General features: G+C 46.3%; 1 protein-coding gene and 1 long non-coding RNA gene across 2 annotated transcripts; one reads left to right on the top strand and one right to left on the bottom strand.

Annotated features, from left to right (window-relative positions):
• Positions 1 to 2,523: 2,523 nt before the first annotated feature.
• LOC142403826 (small ribosomal subunit protein uS12) lies at positions 2,524 to 5,240 on the bottom strand. The gene is made up of 4 exons (XM_075490129.1): positions 5,082 to 5,240; positions 4,176 to 4,335; positions 3,153 to 3,273; positions 2,524 to 2,718 (listed from the first exon to the last, which is right to left on the bottom strand). The coding sequence occupies exons 1-4, from the start codon at positions 5,083 to 5,085 to the stop codon at positions 2,572 to 2,574; spliced, it is 432 nt and encodes a 143-aa protein (XP_075346244.1). The 5' UTR covers positions 5,086 to 5,240; the 3' UTR covers positions 2,524 to 2,571.
• LOC142403829 (uncharacterized) lies at positions 5,236 to 12,145 on the top strand. The gene is made up of 4 exons (XR_012773698.1): positions 5,236 to 5,478; positions 5,592 to 5,671; positions 9,734 to 9,853; positions 11,323 to 12,145. It is a non-coding gene; the product is annotated as an uncharacterized LOC142403829 (long non-coding RNA).
• Positions 12,146 to 12,968: the final 823 nt, after the last annotated feature.

The raw sequence follows: 12,968 nt of genomic DNA, 5'->3' as shown, positions 1-12,968 counted from the left end.
GTATCAGCCATCAGCCTTCCGCCCCTTATAAAACTGTGAAGGTTGATAAACAAATTCTGCCTGACAAAAGTGCAGGAGCCAGGATTTTTTTAACCCCAGTTAAAAAAAAAAAAAAAAGAAAAAAAGAAAAATTTTGGATCATATTTCATCCAGTAAAATACATGTTCCGTTATGCTTTGAGAAGTTTTAACCTTTTTTTAAATCACATTTTGGTGTCAAAGTATTGTTTTGACACATATTTGAAATGTTCCAGTATAAAAATTTTGATTAAACATTTAGGTTCTTGCAAATTTTTAAAAGCCAAAACTCTTTGTTGAATTAATCATAAATTCACAAAATCTTTAGGTCAACAGAAAAAATTATTTTCAAATATTTATACAAAATAATTAATCCATTCTAATAACTGACGTAATCATATTCTTCTACATATTTCACTTGCAACCACACAACATAACATGAAAATAACCCATACATGTCATACATTAAACAACAGATTTCTAAGGGTAATTGTAAACAGACAACCAAAACCAAGTAGATGTGCTTTTACTGCAATTAGTTATTGACCTACTATATAATATTTTATGAACGATCCAGGGAAAAAACATAAAACTGTTACTGGTGAACTTGACAGATGATAGCAGGACTGGTAGAACAATAAATAAGAGAAAACAAGACATATCGCAGAATGGTTGAGGTCGGAAGGGACCTCCGGAGGTCATCTTGTCCAACTCCCCTGCTCAAGCAGGGCCACCTAGAGCCGGTTGCCCAGGACCACGTCCAGACAGCTTTTGAATATCTCCAAGGAGGGAGACTCCACAGTCTCCATGGGCAACCTGTGCCAGTGCTTGGTCACCCTCAGTCAAAAAGTGTTTCCTGATGTTCAGGCAAAACCTCCTGTGTTTCAGTTTGCGTCCATTGCCTCTGGTCCTGTCACTGGGCACCACTGAAAAGAGCCTGGCTCCATCATCTTTGGACCCTCCCTTCAGGTATTTATACACCTTGACGATCCCCCCTGAGCCATGTCTTCTCCAGGCTGAACAGTCCCAACTCTCTCAGCCTTTCCTCATAGGAGAGATGCTCCAGTCCCTTAATCATCTTAGTGGCTCTTCGTTGGACTCTCTCCAGTACCTCCATGTCTCTCTTGCACGGGGCAGTCCAAAACTGGACGCAGTACTCCAGGTGTAGCCTCACCAGTGCTGAGTAGAAGGGAAGCATCCCCTCCCTCGACCTGCTGGCAACACTCCTCCTGATGCAGCCCAGGATACCATTAGCCACCTTTGCTACAAAGGCACACTGCTGGCTCATGTTCAACCTGGTGTCCACCAGGAGCCCCACGTCCATTTCTGCCAAGCTGCTTTCCAGCTGGGCTGCCCCCAGCGTATATTGGTGCCTGGGGTTGTTCCTCCCCAGGTGCAGGACTTGGCACTTCCCCTTGTTGAACTTCATGAGGTTCCCATCAGCCCATTTCTCCAGCCTGTCGAGGTCCCTCTGGATGGCAGCACGACCCTCTGGCCTATCAGCCACTGCTCCCACTTTTGTGTCATCTGAAAACTTGCTGAGGGTGCACTCCATCATCCAGATCATTAGCAAAGACATTGAACAGGACTGGACCTAGTATTGATGTCTGAGGTACACTGCTAGTTACTGGCCTCCAACTAGACTTCGTGCCACTGATCACCACCCTCTGGGCCCAGCCATTCAGCCAGTTTTCAATCCACCTCACTGTCTCCACAGCCCGTACTTCATCAGCTTCTCTATGAGGATCTTATGGGAGAGTGTCAAAAGCCTTCCTGAAGTCTAGTAGACAATATCCACTGCTCTCCCCTCATCTTTTCACCACAGAAGGTTATCAGGTTAGTCAAGCATGACTTCCCCTTGGTGAAGCCATGCTGACTACTCCTGATGACTCTTGTGGTTTAGCCCCAGTCGGCAATTAAGTACCACACAGCCGCTCGCTCACACACACACACACACACCCCCCCCACGGTGGGATGGGGGAGAGAATCAGAAGAGCAAAAGTAAGAAAACTCGTGGGTTGAGATAAGAACAGTTTAATAATTGGAACAACAACATTGTAATGAGAAGGAAAACAACAAGAGAGAGAGAGAGAGGAACAAAACCCGGGGGGGGGGGGAACAAAACCCACCAGTGATACAACCGCTCACCACCCGCCGACCGACGCCCAGCCAGTCCCCGAGCAGCGATTGCTACCCCCTGGCCAACTGCCCCCAGTTTCTATACTGAGCATGACGCCATATGGTATGGAATAGCCCTTTGGCCAGTTTGGATCAACTGTCCTGGCTGTGCCCCCTCCCAGTTTCTTGTGCACCTGGCAGAGCAGGGGAAGCTGAAAAGTCCTTGACCAGTATAAACACCACTTAGCAACAGCCAAAGCATCAGCGTGTTCCACCGGCTCCTGATTGACTACAATAGCACATTAAAAAAAAACAAACAAACACACACCACCAAAAGACACCACCACAACAACAAAACCCCACATCATAAGCCTTACATACCAAGTAGAAGAGTTTTTCCAATTACAAATTTTATTTATATTCTTGGCACATCAATTTATGATCTTGGTCTCTCCTTCTTGCCCTTGTATAAGGCCAACAGAGAAACATTGGCTACTTTGACAACCTTGAAGCGAACTCCAGGAATGTCACCAACAGCATGACCCTTCCGACCAAAACCAGCAACCAGAACTTCATCATTTTCCTAGAATCAAAGACAAGTGCAAATACAGAGCTATAATCATTAAACCTGTACACAATTCTAAACTAATTTACATTAAATTTGAGCCACATCACAGACTTTCTAAGGAAAGGGTGGAAAGACAGTAAATACTCAAGTCTATTGATAGATAATACATGAATTATGGATTATCCCCTTCAGTATTTTGGAGAAGGGAAACATAAGCCAAGGTGTCATTTAGCTTGCAGGAGTACTGCTGAGGACCAGCTTACCTTAGCAAGTGAAAAGTACAAAACCACCTCTGGCATTTCTCATCTGCTTCTGCAGATATAGCATTAAGATATACAGGGTTCAGAATGCCATGAACCCTTGTCTAGCCATCACCTGATTCTGTCAATTATGTGTTTCTTTACTTTCATACACAGCTTCCTATAGGTTGTTTCTTGAAAATTATTCACCTCAATGAAGTTCAGGCAACCATCATTGGGAACAAAAGCTGTTATTTTTTTGCCATTCTTGATCAGCTGGACTCTGACACATTTCCTGATGGCAGAGTTAGGCTGCTTAGCTTCTACTCCACTAAAACAGAAGTGCATGAAAATATATTAGCAAAAATCTGTTTGATAAATTAGCAGATATTCATTACAATACCATGAATCACTATGTTATTTTGTACTAACCATAAGTCACATGCGTATTTCAAAAGCAGAAACTATTAGTGATCTACTTAGAGCTATGCAATATCCAAAGACTTAATTAGTTCCTAAACAGAGTAAAAATCGAAAGCAAGCCTTCCAGAGACAAATACTAACTCAGTAATTAAAAATTTGGAAAAGAAAAATAAACACCTTGGAGTCCTGAGAGTATCCTAACAAAACTTGTAAGTTACTAACAAAACGCCAGAACACAAGTAGATGGAATCTTTGATACTTGCTGACTGCATCAAACAAAGCACACGCACTGAAAACCACCCACCCCAAACTAAACTTAAATGTTAAGTAAAATTCTTCCTCTTCTAAAAGTTATACACAATTTCAAAACCAACACTTGAGTATATGAGAACAAATACCTTGCAGCACTGTCACCTAAAAAACCCAACTGTTTTCAATCTAGTACATAGAAGCTACAAAATAATAAAAATTTGTCATACTTCAGGTAGAAAAACTCTAACATATTTAGAAAAAACAACTTAGAGATGTTTCTTCTTTAAAGTCACATATGGGATCTTTCAAAGGTCCCAAATTACCAGGAATTTTCCTGGTGACTCCAAGGACTACAACCCAGAATATCCTACCCTGCACATTAGGTGACTGCGAGTCAGACACAAGCACCGGGTGCTTGTGCCACGACTTAGCTCACTGCTGAGAGCATGCTCTCGCATACCCCTAACCCGGCACAAGCACAAGTTGTCCCCATCCCACGGCAAACTACCCCCAGCGCCCACGAGGCCGTAAAGGCACACTCCGGGGAGCTTTACTCACACTTTTTCCAGAACAATTCCCTTGGCGTGAGAAGCGCCGCCGAAGGGGTTGGCCTTCAGCGCAGTGCCCAAGTGGGCCTTCTTATACTGTTTGTCGTGCCACTTCTGATCGCGGCGGTGGCTGCGGAGTTTCCGAGCGGTACGGAGCCCACGGCACTTCCCTAGAAAACACCGGCAGAGAGAGCTGGAGGTCACCGAGCAGCTCCTGCCGTCACCGCCCCTTGCGGGCCTCGGGAGGCAACCCAGCGGCGGCCAACGGCCACGGGGCACGCGAGACCGCAGACCTCCTCGCCTCTGTGTGTGAGTGTGTGTGTGTGGGGGGGGGGCACAACAGGGACTGACAGTATCACTACCAACAGGCAGCAAGGGGGAGTAGGGAAGAAAGGCTAACGGAGGCGCTGCTAACACCGAAGCCTAAGGACGTCGCGAGGGCCCAGAGCCAGTGAAGGAGGCTCACGGGACAGTGAGGAGGAGCGCTCTGGGCCGCCTCTCCGCGCGCGCACGCACACACCACTTCCCCCCCCCCAGTCCCCCCAAGATCGCCGCTACGACTCTCGCGCTCTCCTCCTCCTCCCCCCCCCCCCCCAAGGTCGCCGCTACGACTCTCGCGCTCTCCTCCTCCTCCCCCCCCCCCCCCCCCAAGGTCGCCGCTACGACTCTCGCGCTCTCCTCCTCCTCCCCCCCCTCCAAGGTCGCCGCTACGACTCTCGCGCTCTCCTCCTCCTCCCTCCCCCCCCCCCAGTCCCCCTAAGGTCGTCGCTACGACTCTCGCGCTCGCTCGCTCGCTCACTCACTCACTCACTCTCGCGCTCTCCTCCTCCTCCTCCCCCCCCCCCCCAAGGTCGTCGCTACGTCTCCGTCTCTACCTCTCCCCCATCCCCTCCAAGGTCGCCGCTACAACACTCACCCATCCTGCCACCACGCCTGCCAAGCCGAAAAAAGAGAGGCCCAGCGTGCGCCGCGCCGGTTAGCTGCGGCCGCAAGGACCCGCGTTGGGGTGACCATGTCGCGCCTGACTGGAAACTCCCATCCGGGACCAGCACCGGTCACCACCACTCGCATGAGGCTCCTCCGAGGAAGGGGCTGTTACGGACCCGCCCAGGGGGCGTCCCCGTGCAGCTGCAGAACCAAATCACCCCATAACCCTGCACACCGAGGCGGGAAGAGGGGATAAGTAGCTCTACTGTCACTTCTAATTTTAGCAGCACACCCCGCAGTCCTTGGCTGGGCACACAGCCTGTGCTGTTGTGTAACGGCAGCCATTACCCAGCGGCGCGGGGGCCGTCGTTCCTCAATGGTGTGAGGTGAGCGCCCACAGCAGCAGAGAATTTCTTTCCCTCTTGCAGTTTAAAAGCAGGTGATGACATCTCGATACCAGTAGTGACTTGTCTTTATTTTTTTTCTTTCTTTAATCTAGTTTCTTTGGGAATTACAGACCTCGTTAGGGAGGGAAGCTGGTGAAAGCACTGAATATAAAATGTCATCTTCCTTACTGAGGTGAGAGAGTAGAATGAAGTACTCAAGCTTCTCTGTAGAAGCAGTGCAAGAATTGAACTTCTCTTTCCTACCTCTTGTCAAGCACATCTGAAGTCATCATCGTTGTCCCCCACATTAGGGAACTAGATCCTGACTTTATGAAACTCTTGTTTGTTCTTTCGTGAAACTGGTAACACGGCAGGGGGTGAGGTGTTTGTTTTAGTGTAAAAGCCTCCTGCTTATTAGCATTAGCCCAGGAATTAGGAACCTGGGTTTAGTTTTCCTGTTCAACGTGGATTGCTCCTTTATCCAGTGACACAGAGATACAAAAATTGTAACTTGTAAAAGGAACCAGAAGTCTAGATTACCGTAACCAAATGCTACTCATGCTCCCCTTGTATTTTCTGTAGCATGATGGATGCTTGCAATATTTTCCATAGTTAAGAGAAATGGAGAACAACTCCCACACACTATCAGTCTAGCAATTGGAACAGTTTTAGGCATGGAAGTCTTAAAAATGAAGGGGTTTTGACCCTATTAACCTGAGGAAAGAGGTGCATGTGTAATACTGTTCATTGGTTTGGAGGGCATGGTGACATCACTATGATTTTTAATGGAATGGCCTCAACTGGAGCCTGAAAGGCCCCTTATTTCTGCCCTCTTAGAGCTCATTAAATTAAGTATGGAGGGAAACCCCTAAATTAGAATAACAGAATCATAGAATGGTTTGGGTTGGAAGGGACCTTCAAAGATCATCTAGTCCAACCCCCCTGCCATGGGCAGGGACATCTTTCCCTACATCAGGTTGCTCAAAGCCCGGTCCAACCTGACATTGAACACTTCCAATGATGGGTGTCGTGGTTTAACCCCAGTCGGCAACTAAGCACCACGCAGCCGCTCGCTCACCCTCCCCCATCCCACTGGGAGGGGGGAGAGAATCGGAAAAGCACAAGTAAGAAAACTCGTGGGCTGAGATAAGAACAGTTTCATAATGGAAATAAAATAATAACGATAATAATAACGATAATAACGATAATAATAATAATAATAATAATAATAATAATAATAATAATGTAAAGAAAACGAAAATAACAAGAGAGAGAGAGAGAGAGAGAGAGAGGAACAAAACCCAGGGAAAAAAAAAACAAAAACCAAACAAAAAACAAGTGATGCAACCGCTCACCACCCGCCAACCGATGCCCAGCCAGTCCCCGAGCAGCGATCACTGTCCCCCTGGCCAACTCCCCCCAGTTTCTGTACTGAGCATGACGCCATATGGTATGGAATAGCCCTTTGGCCAGTTTGGATCGACTGTCTTGGCTGTGCCCCCTCCCAGCTTCTTGTGCACCTGGCAGAGCAGGGGAAGCTGAAAAGTCCTTGACCAGTGTAAGCATTACTTAGCAACAACTAAAACATCAGCGTGTTCTCAACATTATTCTCATACTAAAATCCAAACCACAGCACTATACCAGCTACTAGGAAGAAAATTAACTCTGTCCCAGCCAAAACCAGGACAATGGGGCATCCACAACTTCTCTGGGCAACCTGTTCCAGTGTCTCACCACCCTTATCGTAAAAAATTTCTTCCTAATGTCCAATCTAAATCTACCCTCTTTCAGTTTAAACCGTTGCCCCTTGTACTGTCAGTACAGGCCCTGGTAAAAAGTCTCTCTCCATCTTTCCTATAAGCCCCGTTTATATATTGAAAGGCCGCAATAAGGTCTCCCCGGAGCCTTCTCTTCTCCAGGAGGTTCTACATCTTCATCAGATTTATGCAGCAGACATGTGCCAAGCTGTTCGCAACACGAGAAAAAGCAGAAAACTCAGGAATGGTATATTTAGAATGAACTAGGAAGATACCCAAGGAGTTTAGACGGTAACTGAGTGCGCTGGTTTTGGCTGGGATAGAGTTAATTTTCTTCACAGTAGCTGGTATGGGGCTGTGTTTTGGATTTGTGCTGAAAACAGTGTTGATATAACACAGGGGTGTTTTGGTTACTGCTGAGCAGTGCTTACACAGAGTCAAGGCCTTTTCTGCTTCTCGCACCACCCCGCCAGCGAGTAGGCTGGGGGTGCACAAGAAGTTGGGAGGGGACGCAGCCGGGACAGCTGACCCCAACTGACCAAAGGGCTATTCCACACCATATGGCGTCACGCTCAGCAATATAAAGCTGGGGGAAGGAGAAGGAAGGGGGGGACATTCGGAGCGATGGCATTTTGTCTTCCCAAGTAACCATTACGCGTGATGGAGCCCTGCTTTCCTGGAGATGGCTGAACACCTGCCTGCCCAGGGGAAGGAGTGAATGAATTCCTTGCTTTGCTTTGCTTGCGTGCGTGGCTTTTGCTTTCCCTATGAAACTGTCTTTATCTCAACCCACGAGTGTTCTCACTTTTACCCTTCTGATTCTCTCCCCCATCCTGCTTGGGGGAAGTGAGCGAGCAGCTGTGTGGTGCTTAGTTGCTGGCTGGGGTTAAACCACGACACTAAGCAAGGATTTCTTACTGCGATGTTGGACTTAAATACCTACGTTTCCCCTAAATCTTTTAGTGGGTCTAGACCAGGGTAAAATTCTGCCACAGAAACAACGATTTATTAATTTTGAAAGCTACTTTTCGTCAATACTGCCAAACTCTAGCATTCTGCAGATGCCAACTGAACAGGCACAGCTGCCTCATCAAGGAATCCATTCCCTAAAAGAAAAAACATTCATTTCCCTTTTTGGGATTACTGTGAAGGGGCAGTAATTAGATCCAAATGTATATTTATTAAAGCAACCTATGTTTACAGATTAAATAGAAAACACATATTTTGTGTGTTTTCAAAAAGGAAAAGAAAACACATTGTGTTTTTTCAAAAGCGGCAGGGCTGCTTTTCTTTTTTACATTCAGTCTGGATAGAATAATCAAGTCTGTACATTTAAAAACAAAAAAAACCCAATTGCCTGTACCAGCCACTGGAGTAGGGCTGCGGCCTCAGGGGCTCTTATGTCCAGGTGCCAGCAACTAGGGAGACTGGGATCCAGGGGAAGCTACTGGGCAGACTGAGTGTCTGAGACCAGTTGCTGGAGGGATCCACCTTGTACATATGTTAAAGAAATTTCTTTGCCCTAGGTTTCCCGCAGCAGAGTCTCAGATGTCTGATCCCAGGAAAAAAAAATAAATAATTTAATTGAGTGGTACAGCAATAGGAGCAGCTCGAGCTGGGTGCCTCTGGAGAGGGACCCAGAACAAAGAAATCCCTGGGTATTTATACCCTTACAATCTATGCACCTGTTCTTCACGCGCTCTTCACGCGCCTTGCACGCGCCTCTTGGTCCAATGGCAATTTCTGGTTTGGAGTCTTCTTGTTCCTTATTGGATTCTTTCTCTGACTCCAGACGGGCCATTAGCTGTTCTTATCTGGACGGGTTGCAACTTCTGCTGACAATCGTGGCCTTCTTATTTTCCAGTTTGCACTGGTCTCAGGGCCTTCCTTCACATAACTAAGCAACAGTTCAAGATAAGTTCAACTTTTCTAGGTGAAAGTTCGCAGCTTGCGGCCTAAGGCTTCAGCAACTTTAGCTACTCATGCTAAGCAAAACTATTCAGACAAAAGAATACAGTTAAAAGAATTCAGTTAACTAAACTTAATTTGCAACACATGTGTGTATATATATTCTCAGTAGTGGACTTCCATCCTGCTCAGACAGAGAGGGGAGCAGGATGAGGTTGTTGGTGCTGTCCGTGTTCATGTGAATGGTCTGAGTGTCTGTCTGTGATCTGTGTGGCTGGCCATGTATATGCGTATATACATATATACGTATATATGTAGTGTGTTCTGTGTGCATGTGCCTGCTGGGAATACATCTCCAGCCTCACTACTGGTTGGACATGGGGACATGGAGTGGCAGCAGCCTCGCCTCTCTCGGGCTGTTGGATCCAGCGTGATATATTTTCTTCTAACACTTAGCTGAGCTGTGTGTCTTTACTGGTGTAATTATTCTAAATTTAGCATCATACATTTCTGGTACTTCACAGAAAATTTAGAGATTGTTTTTAACCAGTACTTGTTTATCACTACCCTCCCTCATCTCATTTTTCAAGCTGGGATTCTCACATAAGTATCCAGATTCCTCCTTAAATTGGATAGAAGCAGTACTATTGAAGTCAAGCTGTTGAGAGATTAGTGAATACTCTATCATTCAAAGAGAAATTATTAAGACGGTAAGTCCTTTTTGATAGTTAAAATACTAAAGACCCTATCTTAATCTTGCATCTGGAATGCAATAGACAGGAGCTCTTGGTCAGTGAAGTAGGGCTGACTTCTGTCATCACATCAGCAGGTACCTGCCATTAGCTGCCAAGCAAGAAAGGAATGTTTGTGTGTGGGGGGGTGTACGTATATACATAGCTACGTGTATATATTTATATACATAGCTGTTTGCAGGAGCAGACTGTGACTATCTCCTGTGCGAATATTTAAGTGGAGAAGGGTGTAGTATGGGTACAAATGTCAGCTAAGCACTGGTCCAGGCTTCCTTTCAAGAGTAAGCTGTCCACACTGAAGGCCCGTACAAAGAGCTCATTTCAGCCAGAGCCCCAGAGTTCCTTCCAAATTCGATCATAGGTCCATAGCTCTGTTCATGAATGTGGCCAGACTGGACATGAGCAGGCTGGAGTGCTAAAATGGCACTTGATCTACCAGCAAATATCCAGTCCAGTGTAGACACTTTGAACTCAGGCTGCAGTTAGTGAGCAATGTGGGGAAAAAGCATGTAGGTCATAGGATTTGGCATGCTCCAGTCTACCCTTCACATTGCTGCAGAGGCAAAGCGAATCCTTCCTCAAGGACTGGCTCATGGACTATGGAGAACAGAGGAAAGGAGGATCTAACTTCTTTCTGGTGGAATTAATCATTGGCTACATGGGAAAACAGAGAGACCTAGGGGAGTGAACTAGGAGATCCTAAAATTTGCTTAGCTATTTATAACATTGTGACTGACCAACACACCCCCACAATGGAAGAAGGCTCAGAGGAGAAGGGAAAAAATAATGAGCTCAGGGAAGAATGTAAAGGATGACTGCCAAGTATTGTAAAGAAAGCTGAATTTATCTCAGCACAAAGGGGACTGGAGGCTAACCTTTGTTTTAGATATACAGCTGTACCAGTGAGTCATCAGGTTCCCTGAGATAATTAGTAGGGAGTAATGTCTTCCTGAGCCAGACAGACCAGAATGGGGGGAAGCGCATAAGTGGCTCTGTTGTCTCACAAATGGAGTTCGTTACCCGGTGTGCAACACCCAATACGCACGCAGAGACGACATATCAGTTTATTTCACGTTTTGCGCAAGACCGGGTGCTAGGTGGTAGCTCCACAAAGCTAGCGCACTGCTCGTTCATACAGGTGCAGTATTTATACAGTCTAGTTATACATATGCATAAGTAATTACGCAAAGCAGTTTTCTATTGGTCTACATTTTCTTGTCTTACTCTTAAAGCTACAGTACTACTTTAATATTCTACGCATGCCCAGAGGTGAGGGGTCTCTGCTTGGGCCAGGGTCTCCAGCTCAAGGGGTGTGACTTTTAGTATTATAATGAGGATAGTTCACGTGAGGGTGCTTCTTATCACACTTCTGCTAGTAGCTTCAGATTGTTCCCAAAACATCTTACTTGGCTTACATACTTCTCCAGGATGCGTTTCACTCCCAAGCACAATAATTTTTGATTAGACGTTCCACATCCCGGTCTGAATCCCCATTATCAACTTTACGTAAGTCCCGGCCTTCCGCCAGCTCTAGTATACTTCTGACATCTAAAAATTTAGATCAGACCGACCTTCCGCATATACCTGTATAACACTGAATCTGATTGACTACAGCTCAGCCCAACATAAAGTATAAAAACTGGACAACTAACAAAACAAACCTTGAAGAGAGCAACGGGATTGAGCTGGCTTCAACCCACATATTCCTTCCTGGTGACTGGGGACGCCCAGTGTCATGACAGTGAGCATATAGAGACTGGTAATGAGAATCACTTGTATTATGATTCAACTGCATATTGCAATTGCTATATTATGCTTGTGTTGTAATTTCAGTATATTGCTGTATCACTCTTCTAAATCAAAATCCCATGTATCACCAAATATCTTCAAATAAGTAAATTTGACATTAAACATTAAACCCTCCTCGCGTGGAATATCTAAAAGAACCTGGTCAGAGAGTATTGGACTCTGACAAATATGCTAACTTTTTCACAGGTAGAAAGGGAGAAAATTTGAGGTAGGAAAGGGAAAGCCCAATTAGAAGCGTAGCAGCATTTTGCAGTCTAGTATAGATTGGGCCCCCAGCATAAGAAGGACATGGACCTGCTTGAGCGGGTCCAGAGGAGAGCCACGAAAATGATCAGAGGGCTGGAACACCTCTCCTATGAAGAAAGGCTGAGAGAGTTGGGGTTGTTTAGCCCAGAGAAGAAAAGGCTCTGGGGAGATCTTATAGCGACCTTCCAGCTCTTAAAGGGGGCCTACAGGAAAGATTGGGAGGGACTCTATCAGGGAGTGTAGTGATAGGACGAGGGGTAATGGTTTTAAACTGAAAGAGGGTAGATTTACAGAATCACAGAATCACAGAACTGTATAGGTTGGAAAAGACCTTTAAGATCATCGAGTCCAACCGTAAACCTGACACTACCAAGACCACCACTACACCATGTCCCTAAGCACCTCATCCAAACGTCCTTTAAATACCTCCAGGGATGGCGACTCAACCACTTCCCGGGGCAGCCTGTTCCAATGCTTGACAACCCTTTCAGTGAAGTAAAATTTCCTAATATCCAGTCTAAACCTCCCCTGGCGCAACTTGAGGCCATTTCCTCTTGTCCTATCACTTGTTACCTGGGAGAAGAGACCGACCCCCACCGCTCTACAACCTCCTTTCAGGTAGTTGTAGAGAGCAATAAGGTCTCCCTTCAGCCTCCTTTTCTCCAGGCTAAACAACCCCAGCTCCCTCAGCCGCTCCTCATAAGACTTCTGCTCTAGACCCTTCACCAGCTTCGTTGCCCTTCTCTGGACACGCTCCAGCACCTCAGTGTCCCTCTTGTAGTGGGGGGCCCAAAAGTGAACACAGTATTCGAGGTGCGGCCTCACCAGTGCCGAGTACAGGGGCACGATCACTTCCCTACTCCTGCTGGCCACACTATTCCTGATACAAGCCAGGATGCCATTGGCTTTCTTGGCTACCTGGGCACACTGCTGGCTCATATTCAGGTGGCTGTCAACCAACACCCCCAGGTCCTTCTCTGCCAGGCAGCTTTCCAGCCACTCTTCCCCAAGCCTGTAG

This window comes from Mycteria americana, unplaced genomic scaffold (assembly GCF_035582795.1).
Source record: "Mycteria americana isolate JAX WOST 10 ecotype Jacksonville Zoo and Gardens unplaced genomic scaffold, USCA_MyAme_1.0 Scaffold_44, whole genome shotgun sequence".
NCBI classification, from domain to species: domain Eukaryota; kingdom Metazoa; phylum Chordata; class Aves; order Ciconiiformes; family Ciconiidae; genus Mycteria; species Mycteria americana.
This window is presented reverse-complemented; position numbering and strand designations above follow the sequence as displayed.